At 41.2% G+C, this 16,923-nt stretch overlaps 2 protein-coding genes and 1 non-coding gene across 4 annotated transcripts; all 3 read left to right on the forward strand.

Moving 5' to 3' along the window:
* The first annotated feature begins 877 nt into the window (after positions 1-877).
* Positions 878-10,291, forward strand: shtn2 (shootin 2). 2 transcript variants are annotated; one of them, XM_023396779.2, is made up of 17 exons: positions 878-1,036; positions 2,236-2,285; positions 2,541-2,601; positions 2,901-2,995; positions 3,235-3,433; positions 4,162-4,259; positions 4,432-4,513; positions 5,068-5,162; positions 7,672-7,800; positions 7,915-8,068; positions 8,294-8,432; positions 8,641-8,693; positions 8,880-8,977; positions 9,141-9,161; positions 9,256-9,309; positions 9,413-9,557; positions 9,911-10,291. In XM_023396779.2, the coding sequence occupies exons 1-17, from the start codon at positions 1,003-1,005 to the stop codon at positions 10,066-10,068; spliced, it is 1,665 nt and encodes a 554-aa protein (XP_023252547.1). In that variant the 5' UTR covers positions 878-1,002; the 3' UTR covers positions 10,069-10,291. The 2 variants fall into 2 exon arrangements, with proteins under 2 accessions (XP_023252547.1, XP_087027383.1); XM_087171257.1 differs by lacking the exon at positions 9,141-9,161.
* A 1,933-nt stretch (positions 10,292-12,224) lies between these two features.
* On the forward strand, positions 12,225-15,730 carry tex261 (testis expressed 261). Its single transcript, XM_023396833.2, has 6 exons — positions 12,225-12,424; positions 13,987-14,066; positions 14,172-14,325; positions 14,508-14,575; positions 14,742-14,844; positions 15,460-15,730. The coding sequence occupies exons 1-6, from the start codon at positions 12,355-12,357 to the stop codon at positions 15,573-15,575; spliced, it is 591 nt and encodes a 196-aa protein (XP_023252601.1). The 5' UTR covers positions 12,225-12,354; the 3' UTR covers positions 15,576-15,730.
* On the forward strand, positions 15,165-15,237 carry trnak-cuu (transfer RNA lysine (anticodon CUU)). Its single transcript has one exon. It is a non-coding gene; the product is annotated as a tRNA-Lys (tRNA).
* Positions 15,731-16,923: the final 1,193 nt, after the last annotated feature.

Below are 16,923 nucleotides of genomic sequence, written 5' to 3' on the forward strand. Positions count from 1 at the left end.
TCATTCACTATAGATGAAAACAATAAATAAAACAAAAAAAAAATTGTCTGTGAATATGTCCCGGCCGGCGTTACATTTGCAGCCACAACATAAAAATGTAGTCCCTGATAAATGCACTATTTATTCCGATTTGTGCAATGTTTGCTAAAAACTACAGTGCCCAGCTGTTTTAGGAGATGACTGAGTCCCACTGACAGGGTAGAGAAACCAGAGAGTATTCAGGGATGGAGAAATGCAATGTTGGTTTTGGAAAAATATTGAATAACAACCAACATCATCCTTCCTTATCTTCCTTTTCACCCTGACAGACCAAACCCAAAAAGTCTGGGGCTCCAAGCAGGCAAAACCAAACGCTCAGACTTAAACGGAAGACGTACTTAACCCACAAGCTCTCAGTGTGCTCCTAGAAGTCACCCAGAATTTATTTGGTTCCCATGGCAGGTGTGAGATGTTTCAGAGGTCATGAACTCTTAGCACACATGCTAATAGAGGAATAAAAGCAGCTTTGCCGGCTCCTGGCTGCTTGAGTGACATTGATCTCGCAGCAGGGAGACAGTGTCGTCCCTCAGAGACCACATGAACAGACAGAGGCTACATTTTCCCCTTTTCACTGTATATGAAAAGGGAGGAAAAGTTCACACACTTCCTCCTCTCAATTGTAACATCAAGAGCAAAATCAAACAAAGGTGATCTATGCTTACATAGGAATAACATGTCTTTAGACACAAAAAATACATTAAGCTCTCATTTAGCTGTAAATCGTTAAAGACATTAGATTATGATGATTAAAACGACCCATTGGCCAATGTACGGAAAAAGTTCCCTTTTTTTTTGAAATCGCAGCAGTAGGGGAGGGTTTAAGCAGAAATTTCACTTGCTTCCTTCATAATAAAGCGAGTGCTGCCCAGAGAGAGAGAAAGCAGTTTTTTGTTTGTGCTGGAATGTGCAGCTTAATTTAGTTTCTCAAGGAGCTGAGAGCTTGAAAAGCACGCCGACGACGGGATGTGGGTCCAACATGAGGACAGTGCAGCTGCAGGTAAGACTTGATAATGTGGATATAAACTGCTGCTGAGACACTTCATATAGTCACATGATGACTGTTGCAGTTTCAGAAAGACTTCTCAGTATCTAAAATCTAAATAGGTCTTGTTATCTATTATGGACTCACGTTTGGAGCAAAGTAAAACATTAAGGGCTTTTAGATCAACAGTTTTGTACTTAACTTCTATATTAGTGTATGAGAAACGCCTTTACTTTGTGTAGTTGATCATTTCTTAAAAGCAGATTTATAATTTTATAAATGTTGAACATTCAGTCTTGATTAGATCAATTAACACACACTTTAATATGTTTTATTTAAAGGGGAACTTTATGCATCATAGTGGGTTTACAGGTCTTTGGGAGTCGAACTGCATATGTGAAAAAAGTCGCATAAAGATATTTGTAGCTCCAGTTGGAGCTGCACGAAATCTGATAAATGTTATAAAGTGATGTCACTTGAGTCAGTGTCGGTTGAGCATTAAGACTATGGACTGAAAATAAAGAAAAAGTGATCTTTGACCTCGACAGCCCGTTGCTCATCTCTGTTTGAGGCTTGAGACTCAAGGCTTTGTTTATTGCTACTGTTTTAACAAGGCTGACTCGCTGACTAAACTGGCAGTGGTTTAGTTATCGATTGGAGATTTATCTATTAGATATCTATTATCAATGTGATATCTCTAGTTCTGCTGGGTTGATTTTGATCTTTTTCCTGTCCATTGTGAATCTGACAAAGTTGTAGAAGTGCAGTTAAATCGACTCTGGTTTAAGTATCAAAATCCAGCTACCAGCACCTCTAAAGGTCTTTAATCAACATGTTATATCTTGTTTGTTCTGTTCATCCATAAAAAAATCCTAACTTTGGGTAAGACAGCAATTTAGTCTATTTCGCAAAGTGTCAAACAACTTTCTTTAAGAACTATGAAGCTTTCAGTTTGTTGGACAAAGGGAAGTAGAATCTGGAAACTATTATGAGTCTGAACCCACTGAAAGTGAGACTGGTTTATCCGTGATTTCACTTCCTTTATATCTCTGGCTGACCTCCTTCAGATGACCTCGTGAAGTTCCTCTTGCAGTCACGCTGACAGGATGTGAGGATCTTCGGTTATCTCGCCTCGCCACTAAACGAGTTCTCTGTTTTCTCTTGCCACAGTCCGTCTGTTGTGTGAATATAAAATGATTCTCTGTTTCCCACAGAGTCTGATGAAGAGAGCAGTTTGTCTTCTGAAGATCAGGGAGACGTTCAGGTATTACTGATAGTGACAGGGAGTAAATTACTTGTTAATTAGTGCCACTTTCCAATGTGCATCAGGGGAAAAAATGCTATAAAAGTACAAGTGCACAAACTTGATTATAGTAACAAGGATAATGCAATTTTGGTGCCTCGTCTGTCAGTGTTAATAAAATAAAATATGAGCAAAATGAAACACATCAGGTCATTGGTATGAAATGAACCCTGTCTCCTGTTTTGCTTCTTCTTTGTGCCGATGGTTGAATGTTAGTATGAGTTCCTGGAAAAGCAGCGGGATGAAGCCAATGAGAGACTGTCTGAGCTGGAGGAAGGTGAGAATTCAGATCATTTCTTCCTTTTGTTTGCCTCCTTCAGCCAGAACTTCATCTTGGCAGAAACCCACTCAGATGAAAACTCACACCTATAGGTAATATACAGCAGAAACTTCAGTGCATGTCAGTAAAGAGATGTGAAGAAACAAGGGGGATGAAACCAACGTGGACATGCAAATTTAGCATGGAAAGTCCTTCAAATACTATTTACTGATATTTTAAGTTGATTCTGTTTTAATACAAATTCCTTCTCTCCTTCATATTTTTCTGAGACCATGACTAATGACCTTCATCTCCAGTGTCCAATCAGCTCTTGAAGGAGATCAATGTGCTGGAGCTCCAGTTCCAGATTGAAAGATCTTGTAGGGAGAGTGCTGAGGCGCTGGCTGTCAAGGTAAGTGTATTTACCTCTGTTGTCTTCCCTTCCCTTCCCTTCCCTTCCCTTCCCTTCCCTTCCCTTCCCTTCCCTTCCCTTCCCTTCCCAGTGCTGAAATGTTAAGTAGCAGCTGTGTAAAGTAGCTTACTGTAGATCAGGTGATATACCCCGACCTCACCTTTACTTCTGTCATTTTTGTAAAAATAACATCAAGAGCATCGACCTCCACACTCACCATCACTTCCTCTGTTGCCTAGGTGACCAAGGAGAACAAAGTCTTGAAGAGGAAGAGCCAAATGCTGATGCCGCTCATCCCCGAGCTGCCTGAAAACCTGGCTGCTCTGACCTTTGACCCCGAGATTGACCCCACAGTTAACGGTGATGTGGTTGATCTCGGTGAGGACAGTGTTGGCGGTGAGGGGACGCAGCTGCTGGAGAGCCAAGTCAAGCTCGCAGGTTGGCCAAAACTACGCATGAATTCACCTGATCCAAAAATAAACGCACAATCTTGTTTTTTTTTTAATCTTCCTGGTGAAAGTGAAAACAAACTATTGAACACAAGCAATAATGGCAGTCCGTATATAACTAGGAATACAAGTACTAATAATAACCTTAAAAAATAAGAGGCACTTTAGAGGCTGCTGCTGTACCTGAGGTCTATTTATAAGCATCATGATATATTAAACATTACCAGTTCTGCCAATTAGCAGAAGAACCACATTCATGTATTTATAATCAGGCTGACATACTTTGGTGTTACTCTGAGCCCCACCTGTGCTTCAGGGTTTGATCACACTGTTTCCTGTGTAACTCTTAGGGTTAATTAAAAAAAAGCATCTTAAAACATTTCATCTTTGCGGGAAGAGAGCAAACATCGTGGGAACCCTGAAGATACAACCCACTGCTGTGTAACTGTAATTAGGACTTTTACCCAAGGCTGATGAGGGGAATGATTGGGCTAGTGTTACTCTACCTGAATGAAACTGATTATGAAATGCACCTTCAAACTTCCATATTAACATGATCCAGATAATCCATAATCAGATCATCATCACAGGGGAGCTGGAATAAGGATCATGGTCATGGACTTACAAGTTGTGTTTTGATTATTTATTGGGATGTTTTGGGGGATTTGGTGTTGGGGTCTCTCACTCATCATAAGCTCCTTCCTGTCTGTGAGTCAGAGCTGCAGGCGTCAGTGGACGGTCTGCTGGCTGAGAAGCTGCAGCTGGAGCTAGAAGTAGAGGATCTGACCAAACAGCTGGACCAACTGAGAGAGCAGGTACATCGCTGTGTGTGTCTGTGTGTCTGTGCGTGTCTGTGTGCGTGTGTGTGTGTGTGTGTCTGTGTGCATGTGTGTGTATGTGTGTGTGTGCGTGTGTGTGTGCGTGTGTGTGTGTGCGTGTGTGTGCGTGTGTATACCAGCGTGCCTTATCACAGACATTTTATCGCAGCTAGCTCTGGAGGTTGCAGAGAAAGAGGCCATGCTGAGGAAAATGAGCAAACAGAGCAAGACCATGAATAAATTCAAACGAGGTAAGTCCTCATCACACGAATGCGATCAGTAACTTTCCCCAGATAATTGATTATTTAATTTATCTTCACGTCCCCAACCTCAAGGTGGCATCTTTCCTTGCTTCCATTTCATATTATGTCCAATCAGTCAAAAGCTTAAAGGCATTTAAAGGGTCAGTTCACCCAAAATGACAAAACAACAATAACAACAGAAACACATATTAATTTGGTGATATCCATTCATGCAAAAAAAGAAAAAGTTTTGGTTTTATTGTTGTTATTATTTTCTGAGGTTTTGTGATACCTGCCACCCCAAAACACCAGAGTTTAATTGTTATAATAGTAACTGTAATTTGGGTGAAGTGACTCTTTAACGTAGAGTTTTACAACATATCCTCATAATATGAGCTAATATTTGGCATTTTTACTTCATAAATGATATAACATGATTGATCAGTTATCAAACCTATTAAGTGATTGATCATTTCAGTACCAAAAACACTGCTGCGAATGACATCATAAATGCCACATCATTCTTGTTTGTGTGTTTTATTTCTGTGTGTGTGTTTGCACAGTCTCCCAGCTTGTCACAGAGGAGTTCACAGAAATGTCTCAGAGACTGGAGTTGGAGGAGGACCTCCGGCAGCAAGCAGAGGTCTTTGCCCACCAGGTCTGACCGCGTGGCATGCATATGTGTGTGCGTGTGTGTTTTCAGCATGGCATGAAACATTTTGTCATACATTCACACCTATAGATACTGAGGGTGACAGGTCGTGCCACAGGAAGGGAGCGGGAGTGTTAGCGCTGACCTTCGGGCAGCTACGGCGAACAGACGGACACTTGGCAGTGGGTGGGTGGAGATGGTGGTGGAGATGGTGGTGGTGGTGGTGGTGGTGGTGGTGGTGGTGGGGCACACACTTCCTCTGTCAGAGAGCAGCTGATGTGGCGGGACAGGAGAAGGGGTCTCCATTCTCTGTTTTCACACTGATGACACTTTGGTCAAATCCGGGCTCTCTCTGTGTGAGGCGAGGCATTCACACAAACAAAAGCAGAAACACACTCGTACACATGCAGGAAAAAACACCAATTCGATTAACATCCACATACCCTAACACACACACACACACACACACACACACACACACACACACACACACACACACACACACACACACACTACACAGTTTTTTTGCTGCCCCACCTGCTCCTATAATGAAGGCCTTTTCTTTCAAAAAACGTCTCTCTGTTCCCTTCCCTTCCCATTTAGCCCCTCCCTTCCCCATAATTAGTGGTCATCACTGCTGCTGAAGGAGAATAGTGGTCTTTAAGCACAACCTGTCTTTGCCTGACACCTTTATGTTTTGCCGAGCATATAGCAATTGTCGCCTTTGTGCGCAGTGTCCTCCATTTATCGGACAGGCGCACAATGGGCTGCCTAGCAGGGGTCCTTACCTGTGAAAAGGACCCCCAACTGTTCACACAATTCAGCCCCTTTACTCTCAATTCATGGTAAAAGACCCCCCTGAGCTGAATGCCTCTTGTATGCACTACTATTTGTCTGTTTTCATGTGTTTTGAAAACACCAACCATTCACACCTCTTCTCTGTGATGCATGGTGGTATAATGATGCAGGGCCTCAAACAGGAAACAATTTGGAGTTTTTTTTTTTGTGTGTGTGTCTGTGTGTGTGTATCTTTGTCTCTTTGTGTTGCTGTGTGTGGCTGGGTCTGTGTGTTTGTATGTATGAAATAATTGTGCTAATTGCTGTGTGAAAATTGGTGTCTGCTGAGGGGACACCAGAGATTAGAGCGGTGTAAATTGCAGCGTGGAGCCTCGTGCTGGATTCTCTGATAGAGAGCTCACCAAACCTGCTGCCTCAGTTTGTCCTCATTGTAAAAACACAGAAATGAAAACCCATTTTTTCTCACTTCCTGTTCTCTGATGATGGACCTGTTCCCAAAAAAACATCCGTACAACCTGTCAGAGAAACGGTTTAGGAACCCAACACGACCAGAGTGAACCAAGATCATGACCTTCATATTGTTTCAGGGGATATGGGTGTTTCAATGACTGCAATTACACGATTTAATGTTCATTCTGATATTCCTGGGAGTCAACTTATCACGTATGGAGATCAAATCCACAGAACATACAGCTGAGCGGTTACATGAATAATTAAATGTGCAGAAAATTTTGCAGAAATCAAAACATATTGCAGAAATATTTTGGGAGCAAATCTGTGTTTGCTGGCGAGTTTGGACTCCTGAGGTCAGTATTTCTAGCTACTGCCTAAATTATACTGTAGACTGCACACAGTATGTGAAAGAATAAGAAAGAAATACTTGATTTAATTACCTATTTTATTGGTCACATTTTCAAATGCATCACTTATGGTCGGCCTTTTATTTATTCATTTTTTCTTTTTTTCATTTTCGACTCCTGATCCGAACCTCGATATCTGTTTACATGTTAGTGTTGCCATTGTTTTACCATTATATCTGTCATTGTTATCTCCTTTGTCTTGACTCACTTGTGTCTGTTTTGTTATTTGTCACAGTGCATAAGCAACCAAACTAGTTTGATAATAGATTAATAAAGTTGTCTACTTTCATCTAACTGGTCAATACCCACATTTCACCCATATGCAATCTTAAACATCACAATGTTAAAGCTCACGCAAAGTAACAAAAGGTTTGTTTATAGTGCTCTGATCATTTATGAGCTCTAAACCACAATAATTAACGATAGCTAGCGTACATATTTGTCACACCACAGAAGAAAGAATCTAATTATCCCCGAGCACCAAGGCAAAGCCAGACGTTTTTACTTTTTCCTTACAAGCCACTTATCATAATGTAGGAAAAATGATGCTTTGTCTCACAGCTTAATCATCCTGTTTGCATTGTTCGTACCTTTCAATGAAGCAGATGAGTAATTCTAACAAGGCTTCAAGTCATTGTTCAATCAAACAGTGCTTTGAAAACATTTCCCCGCATTGTGACAACCTCCTGGGGGGAGAAAATGAACAACGAGTCATTCAGATCTCTCTTTATTTTTCCTCTAATTGTGGTTCACTGTCACTGATGTATTTCTCTTCCCATTTTTCGGAGAAGCGTATAATCGTAAAGATGTGTTCAAGATGTCGAAAAGGTGAAGCTAGAATTGGTTTGTCTTGTCAGATGTTGGTGCAGCAGACGGTGGCCAACGGGCAGAGCTCAGAGACCGGCCTGCAGCTGCAGCAGGCGCTGGAGCAAATAGCCAACATCGGCACAGCCCTGAGTGATATACAGCACTACTACCAGGACCAGGTGAGTGTGCGTGTGATGGAAGAGATTGTCATGGTACTAGAGAAAAACGGGTGTCTATTGAGTCTATTGATTTTTCTCCATAATAACCCGTGTTTCTCTGATCCCTGTGTTCAGGTAAAACAGAGTCAGAGCGCTGAGGAGGAGAGCGGCGTCCTCTCTGAGCTGCAGAGCCTGAAGGAGCGGCTGGAGAAGAGTGAAGTGGAGAGAAAGGTCTTGGAAACTCAGCTGTCTGAGGCGAACAGCACCGTCACACAGCTGCAGGAAGAAGGTAACTGCTAGTGGAGAAAACACTCCTCAGAAATCTTTCTCACCAAACACTATTTCCTGCAAAACTCTCGTCTCGGTCGTCTCAGACCTTAAAACTCCCTTCTATGTGGGTGTTTCCAACAATTTCTCGCTTTTACATTACATAGGTTTCAGAATAATGGTTGAATTCTCTCTTTATTTGTGATACTGATGATCAAAGGCAACGTTTTACTGTCTTCCTTTGTAGTGAAACAGTTACAACAAACATTGAAGATGGAGGATACGACTGATGAACAAGTGGAGGAATCCACTCCGGCTCCTCCGGCTCCACCTCCTCCTCCTCCTCCTCCTCCTCCTCCTCCTCCTCCTCCCACTACTGTAATCAAGTATGTTTAACTAAGAGGTTCCTCCACAATTTAACCAATGGGGAGTTTCAGTGAAAAGTCTTAGTTGCACAAGTTTTAGAAAATGCACACTTTAGGAGCCACAGGAGAACAAAGTTGGTTAGGTTAGTATCTGACATTGTGAAATGAAAACACCAGTCCTCCGAATATGAAAACTCGACACCTCTAACTTCGCTCTCTCTGTGCCTAGTTTCCAGGATTTCCTGAGGAGCAGGAGGAAAGACAGTAAAGGTGACCCAAACAGTGAGTCTCCCCCTCTCCCCTTTTGTTTCCCTTGAAGGAGTATAGGGGTTCTGTGTTTCGAGTATTGATTATCATATATACTGGCCAAAATGTGACAGAGTTTGTCTTTAGGAAGTACAGAGTAGAAACACTAATTATAAGCTTACAATCTGTTTTTTTTCTTTTAATCTGTTTTTAATCTTTAAGAACCAGCACCCTTGTTGGACATTAAGGCGAAAGCGGTGGATGAAATGATGGAGAGAATAAAGAAAGGCATCACCCTGAGGCCCATGAAGAGAGTACAGGTAGACAAACTGTATTTACAAAGACTTAAGTGTGTGTCTGCAGGTTTTCGACATTCAGATTATTTTGTCCAGAGAAACTATCAGTACATAATAACATAATCCAAAATTAATAGTTAATAAACCACAAGCTCTGATAAGTACCGTCCACCTTCTCTGCTCACAGGAGGATGGCAACTCATGGAAGGTCAGTCACCTCTCTTCCTTTTTGTCTTTATTATAAAAACAGCTGAGATACTGTTGATCGAGACATTTTCTTCATATCCCAAATCTTCTTGCAGGACCAGACAAGTGAAAACAGAAAATCAGCTGTTCTGGAGTTGAAAGGGATGCTGGTAATAATTTTAAAAGCCATGTTTTACTGTATTTTCGAGCTGCACGGCAGTGACAACTCAAGCGGCTGCATTTTGAAATATCTTTAACCATCTAACGCACCAGGACAACATGAAACGTCAGCACCACCGCAGAGTGCCGTCCAGGAGGGGCCGACATGTTGGGGAGGCAGAGCTAATGCAGGTGCTCCAGAGGAGGAGGAGGGCGATGGGGGAGAACCAGGACCCGTCCGCCTCAAGCCAAACACAGGGTATGCTGTCATGTCAGTCCGTCACTCTGTGTTCATCATGATGCTACAGAGTGTGGTGTCTCTTTGTCTTTTATTGGTTTTTCTTTTGGGTTTTGATTGATATTCCTGTTGTGATTATGTATTGTCTGGTGTTACTGTGTAACTCAGCTTCACAGATAGCTGCACTTAAGGAACCGCGGGCCTAAATAATTCCCCTTCAGACTGTGTTTGAACCCAGTGAAGCCGCATTAGCTCCTGCAATATTTATCATCAGAACTTTATTATATCACTGTGGTCAACTGTTAAAGACCCTCCTTAAGTTCTTATTTTTTGGATTTGTGGCTAACCTGAGGATGTGGTGATCTCTTGGTCAGACCCCCAGCCAGGTGCACAGTGCGTCCCAGCAGCAAGAGACGTTCCCTGGGCAGGTGAGAGCGGCAGCGCTCCTGTGCTCCGGAGGCTGAAACAGAACAGGCAGAACAGGGACTCTCGTATCAGAGCATCAGCTCTGATCATCGGCCAAGAGAACTGAGATCAGTACAACGCTTTTTGTATTTCAACATCACTGCATTTGTCATTGCTGTTTTATATGATGATGAACTGCAGAAGTGTTTATTGACCTAAAAGGATGTTTTTGTATTTTATATTTTTTTACTGTGACTTTGATCTAAAAGCAATCCATCATATCTTTGCACTGAATTACTATTTGAAAGCACTGCTTCTGTGATCCCTTACAATAAAATGTTGGGCAACCATTGGTTGGTCTTGGCCTCTGCTGAAAAGGTTAACTAAAGACTTGAGCTGCAATCACCTCTGGATCAAATACTGTCAGAAAACAGCTCTTAATGTTTGTTTTAACCTCCTGGGAGTACCAGGCGGGAGGGGGAGGTTGCAAACAAACATCAAATCTCACATTCATGGCCAAACAAAAACAAAGAAAAGCATTTTTCAAATGCCATTTAACCTAAGTCTGATCCAAAAGGCCAGTACTTGTTGCGTGTCAAAGGAAATGGAGCTCCCTTCAGCCGTGTTTAATATCTAACATCTTCTTTTTGGGTGCTTGGGTTTTAGCTGATCTAAGTGCAAGTCACAGAGATTTTTATGCTACAGAATATAGATGAAAAATAGCCGAGCCATTAAAAAAACACCCTTGAATATGAATACCCTTGCCCACTTCTCTCCTGAGGTGTCTGTCTCTTAAAGCTTGATCCAGCAGATGGATGGAGACTGCGGGCACATTAAAGCTCTCACACCCAGAGCCCAGAGGTGTTGCTGAGATAAGAGCCTCAGGTGATCCGTGCGCTCCTGAAAGTATCTTGAAATGCAGCAGGTTGCCTTTTGTTTTCTCACCTCGGCAGAGATACTGTATACGTGTGCATGCATGCATGAATGAATACACACACCTTCACACCATGCTATCTATCTATCGGCCTATCTTTCTTTGTTAAAAGCATTTGAAAAGGGGATGAAATTACTCTCACCTTTGACTCTGACACCATTTTAGTGTCTTCATGCTGTTTCACATTATATATTTACTTTATTTAGCTCTTTTTTACTAGAAAGTCTGCCTTTTCACTCTCAGGCATACATTTTTAATTTCTTTCAATCTCAAAGGTGTGGGCTGCATTCTCCGTGTTATTGAATTCATAGACATTAAAGCAAGGTTGTGTGTATGCGAGAGAAAGAGACGGGAAGTTCTGAAACTCTGTTTTATACTTATATTCATAATAGTAAGGAAGTGTTAATGACTCACAGAAGGACTAGATCCAAATGGTGTTTTTTTTCTGACCATAAAGCACCAAATATCACACCTTTTAAATATTGCTGGAGTAAAGTTTTGTGAAAGGGTGGTATCTTCTTTCCTTCCCTAGAAAAGCTGGTGCTACGCTTCCCAGATGAGTAAATTTCCAAGAAAATTCACCTTACCTACTAGATAGCCCACTTCTGTGTAATTTGTTTCTCACAGGAATCCTCCTAACTACAGCCTATGTTTACTAAAGGTACAATTCCTGAAACAAATGTAACTGAGCCAAAGGCCCAGAGAAAGCAGGCACGTTTGTAAATGAAGACAGAGATGTGAACTTTTTATGTTTTAGAATGAATGGTGTGGACACAAATAGCCCATACTTTTGTCCCACATGTTGTTTCCACTCGACATAGTTACAACATTTGCAGACTCAAACCCCCGTGAACAATGCAATTGCAAAATAAATGTTTGCTTGCCTCAAAATTGGAAGCATCTCTCTGCCTGGAAAAAAAAGAGGAACTTATAGTTTAATGTCCTGCCATGATCTCCATGACAAATGAAAAGAAAGAAGTCATATACTAACAAAATAGAGTACCAGAATCACAATCATGGAGCAATAGCGGCCAGCATGATCACCTAATTAAAAAGTAAATAAAAAAGTAAATGAAATTTAAGGAGTGACTAGAATTTAATGCATCACAAATTTTACTCAGAAGAATTTTGACTTATCGTGCGTTTTCTTATTTTCATCCTAACATTATTTTTCTTTCTGTGACAGACTCCATACTCAAACACCCACACAAAGCACTTTATATTACAATTGAATATGTTGTCTTACCATGTTTCCCAGGGATCATGTCAGACTACTGCACTTCTCCTCCAACCGCTGAGGGCGCTACAACCACGACACACCTGCCTGTGGCAAAGATGAGGCCCTTCTTCTTAGCTTTCTTCAGCCTGTACTGAAAACACAGGGGGAGGAACTTTGACCAGTGCTAGTTAGCAGTCAGCTAGCCTGTTTTGTTTCTGTATTATTTTCATATTTTTGTGTGTTGTTTCATATGCAGAGAGATGTGGTTTATTTATTTACTGAGCTGGCTGTCGTTGGTTGTCCAAATATCCTTCGTCACTTTAGCAATAGGTAAGTGCATGCTAACAATCCTCGCGAATGCTAACGTGCTATTAGCTTGCTAATGCTAGCGAACCAAACCAGCCGGCGAAGTTGCACCAGTAAACGTTATCAGGGCTCCGCTTAACAAAGCGACGACAGCTTCAGCACAGTCCAATGAGTCAATAATAACATGCAAATACTAATATTAATCCTACCTCAAAAATAAAGAACTCGTGTGTCAATTCACTGAAATACTGATATCTGCTTGCTTAGTCAGCTAGCTTTCAACTGCAGGAAGACAAGATGTTTTTTTTTTTCTCCAAACATGACAACGATACGTATTTTTAAACTATATACAATTTAGTAAAAATATAACAGTTTGTTATAGTTACATTTTAGCATTTCCATTTCTAAATGGTTTTCTTAGGACAAAGCCAACACTTCTGCTGCAAGCTATATTTTTTTCTAATTGCAGCTAGCATTTAGCGTTATGTCTCTCACTTTTCTGGCTCAGGCTTATCGATACAAACTAATTAATCGGTAGATGTATCAGCAAATAGTGTGTTCATAATGTCTGACACAGTAAAGACCAACTAAAGTAGCATGCATCTGCTGTGTGTAGTGGGAAGGTTAGCATGTAAGCTTCAAGTCTACGTAACCTTAGCTTCGTGGCATTTTCATTTGTTGACATTAGATAATACAGTAGCTGACAAACTGTCCACCTAACATGTGGCAAACACTGTTTAGTTTGCTACGAAACCTACAAAGGAAACTTGGCAAGGAGCCTGTCCACGTATCACCTGCTGCAGCTGTCAGGTGTGGCTCCTGACTGTCAGACTGTATTGGTGTAACTGAGTCTCTCAAACCTGTTAGGCCTCTCTGTGTATTTTTATTTTTAGCTGTTTACTCCCTGCATTAGCGCTGACAAGAGACTGGATATGTTTTTTTTGTTTTTACAGTAAAGGTTGATTGATAAGTTGACACCTTATTAGTGGTCAAAATATATTTAATAATGCTATATAGGTCTGTTGTAATCCATTAATAAGGACAACTTTTGGGTTGCCAGGTTGTGAGAAAAACCCCTTTGGCCGGTGCATTACCTTTGGTTTGTATTTTTACCTCCAGTATCTCTTAAGTTCATTGCAAGGACGTTGCCAATGGACTGTCCAATCACGGGCTGCAAGGCATCTGTTTTTATTATCAGCTCATTAACATTTATTACTGGACACGTGGCATCTCAGAGATGTCATTAAGGGATTACCAACATTTTTTACTGCATTATTAATGCTATATTACTGTGAAGATAGTATGATCCTGGTAATAAAGTTGAGTATTTCATTCACAAGAAATGTCTGGTGCATTCTAAAACATCCCTACTAAGTTATTATAATTAATGAATGACGTTTATTGTTGGGACCTTAACTAATAGTTCATTTACAGCAAAAGTGGTGACATGAGTAAATACATTTACCAGCCTCAGTGAATATGTTTTATCTTTGCTTTGTGTTAATATCAAGTCAGAATGACAAAGCGTTCTGCTTATCTGCGTTTCTTGTTGTTTTCCTGTTTCCTGGCTTATTGTCTTCACCCAGCTGCTGGCCTGTACTACTTGGCAGAACTAATAGAAGAATACACAGTAGCCACCAGTCGAATAATAAAGTACATGATACTGGTGAGTAGGTTTTGCTTTTTAAAAAAATATGCTGTAGAAATGACATATTTAACTAAATACTGTTCAGCCACACTGCTGTTTGATTTAACTTGTGAATGTGTCCAGTTCTCGACAGGTGTGCTGGTAGGTCTCTATGTTTTTGAAGGCTTCCCAATGTTGATGGTGGGAGTCGGCCTCTTCACCAACCTGGTGTACTTCGGCCTCTTGCAGACTTTTCCCTACATACTGCTGAGCTCCCCAAACTTCATCCTCTCCTGCGGTCAGTATGACAGACACTGGCTTTGGATTCTTTACCTGTTTATGTTTTAAAACATTAACCGAGTCAAATAATTTCACCAAGTTGAGTCAAAGCACATTATATGCCAATGACGTCTACATGTAATCTTTCTTTCTTGCAGTGTTTTCCTGTTTCCTTCCATTTCTTTTGTTTTCTCTCTGCAGTGTTGGTGGTGGTGAACCATTACATGGCTTTCCAGTACTTTGCACAAGAGTATTATCCATTCTCAGAGGTAAACGTCTGGAGTGGGTGGCATTCTTGCAGCTCAGATTTATGATACATGTACAGAATTCAAATTAATCTGATCAAGCTGTTTTTTAATGAACCGGGGATGTATGTTCTGCAATTACATTTCCTTTGGTAATAATCATATTCCACTTGTTGCTGGTTGGCCTCAGGTGCTGGCCTACTTCACCATCTGCCTGTGGGTGATCCCTTTCGCCTTCTTTGTGTCACTGTCAGCGGGGGAGAATGTGCTGCCGTCCACTATACAACAAGGAGGTGAGCTTCTTTTGAGGGAAAATGGACGCAGAATCTTCTTTTTTTCCGAGTTAAAGTCTGAGTTTAAGTGTTTAAGTCTGTACTCACTCTCTGATTTGTTATTAAAATAACATAGTAGTATCAAATATTTGTTAACCTGTTGCTTTTGCTGTGTGAAAACTTTGGTTTTACTTCGTTTTGTGGGTTTTTGGTGGAGTCATGAAATTCTTAGATCCTTATGCCTGTTTTTCAATACGTTGCCAAAAGCACATAGTGCCAGTGAGGACCATGTCAATGTCTCTTACTACACGATATCGGGTATACAGCTACTGCTAGTAATAGCCCGGCTAGCTCAGTCGGTAGAGCATGAGACTCTTAATCTCAGGGTCGTGGGTTCGAGCCCCACGTTGGGCGTAGCCTTTTGTCACTGTCCCTGTGTGAGATCAGTTAAGTTCATTGTATCTTAAGCACGACTTTCCAAACCATATTATACATTTCCTACCTACTAGGTGTCTGTACAATATAAAAATCCACTTACAGAGACTTCAGCCCTCCTTTTGTCCTGTAAAGGATAAGTGGGTTGGGATGATTGATAGATGGTGTAATTAATAACAATTGCCCTTTTTTCCTTTTTAGATGACGTGGTGTCTAATTACTTCACCAAGGGAAAGAGGGGGAAGAGGTCAGGGATCCTCCTGGTGTTCTCTTTCCTCAAGGAGGCAGTGCTGCCTAGCCGACAGAAAATGTACTGAGGAGCTCGGACTCGGGGCGCAGGTTCAGGGGTCGGGGTGTGTGCGTGTGTGTGTGTGCGCGTGTGTGTGTGTGTGTGTGATGGAGATTAAGGGGAAGCTGGAAGGACTGTGGAAATGTGTTTCTGGATGGGACTAAAACGAAGCAGTGGCCAAAAGAGGAAGGAGAGCACACAAAGAGGACGGACCAATGAACAGAACAGAGCTTCCTGGTGGACGAGTCCACGAGTTTACACAGGCCATGTTTGTCTGTTCGTGTCTGTCTGTCTGTCTGTCTGTCTGTCTGTACGTACTGACTGCCAACAACATCTACTAGAGACCTCACTGAGGGGATCTTGTCTGTAGCGCAATGCTTTCTTATTGTCACATTGGACTCCTCCATTTTTTAAGCTTTGGTATTAAAATATGTTTGTGCAGGGTTTCTAAATTTAACAACCACCAAATACCTGTAACCTTTGACTTTGGCAGATAAACCATGATCAGTTTTTCTTCTTGACATGACATCCTGCTGTTATTTGTGTGTTGTAGATCTCACACTTCATCGGAGTCAATACACAAAGTAGCATTGAAGACAGTTTAATACGACTGTTCAAAATTTCATCTCCTCAGATGATGAAGGTGGGTTGCAGATGACTTAGACAGCTTAAAGGTACTTTCTGGCTTAATCCTGAAGTCCACGCTTGGTTTTCTGGTGTGAATTGATCCTAGATAAAAACAGTTCAACAAGTCGCCACAGAAGCACTTATTAAGATGACTTAAAATGAGAAACAGCAGTCTGTAGTTAAGTTGAAAAGAATCAGCTTCTGATCTATGGAGACAGTTTTCTGATTACAATGTGAGGCATGATATAAAAGCTCTGCCCTGCCGCATCACATTGATGAAAAGGGGTTAAATGAAGGCACTTAGAAAGGATTACGTTTCACCCTTGAATTGGTGAGCTACAAGAGATCTCTCTCACTCTGGAGGATTGACATTTGGCCGGAAAAACGATGCACTAGGTGAGATTTTTTTTGTTTTCGAGCATCTTACACATGAATTAATCACCATTGCGATAGTCTGCAACCGGGACTGTTTATAAGAATTCACAGTAATAACAAACTGATTTTTGTACATTCATCATCGAAGACAAATGAAAACACCTCTGAAGATCGAGCCTGTGCAATGACTCTTGTAAGCTTACAGGTGTTGGGGACAAAAGCTGTTCATAATGGTTTGATGAAAGTACTATCAAAGAGAAAGAGAGAAATTCTTTCTACCAATTACTGAGTGCGATTCATTGTAGGCTGGTATGCACACAACTGTAATAAAACATTTTGTTGAAGTAACTTGCAGATTAAATGGTTCTTTTCAA

Source organism: Seriola lalandi, unplaced genomic scaffold, assembly GCF_002814215.2.
Source record: "Seriola lalandi dorsalis isolate HSWRI2012SDOR001 ecotype SW California unplaced genomic scaffold, Sedor1 jcf7180002054983, whole genome shotgun sequence".
Classification (NCBI taxonomy): Eukaryota; Metazoa; Chordata; class Actinopteri; order Carangiformes; family Carangidae; genus Seriola; species Seriola lalandi.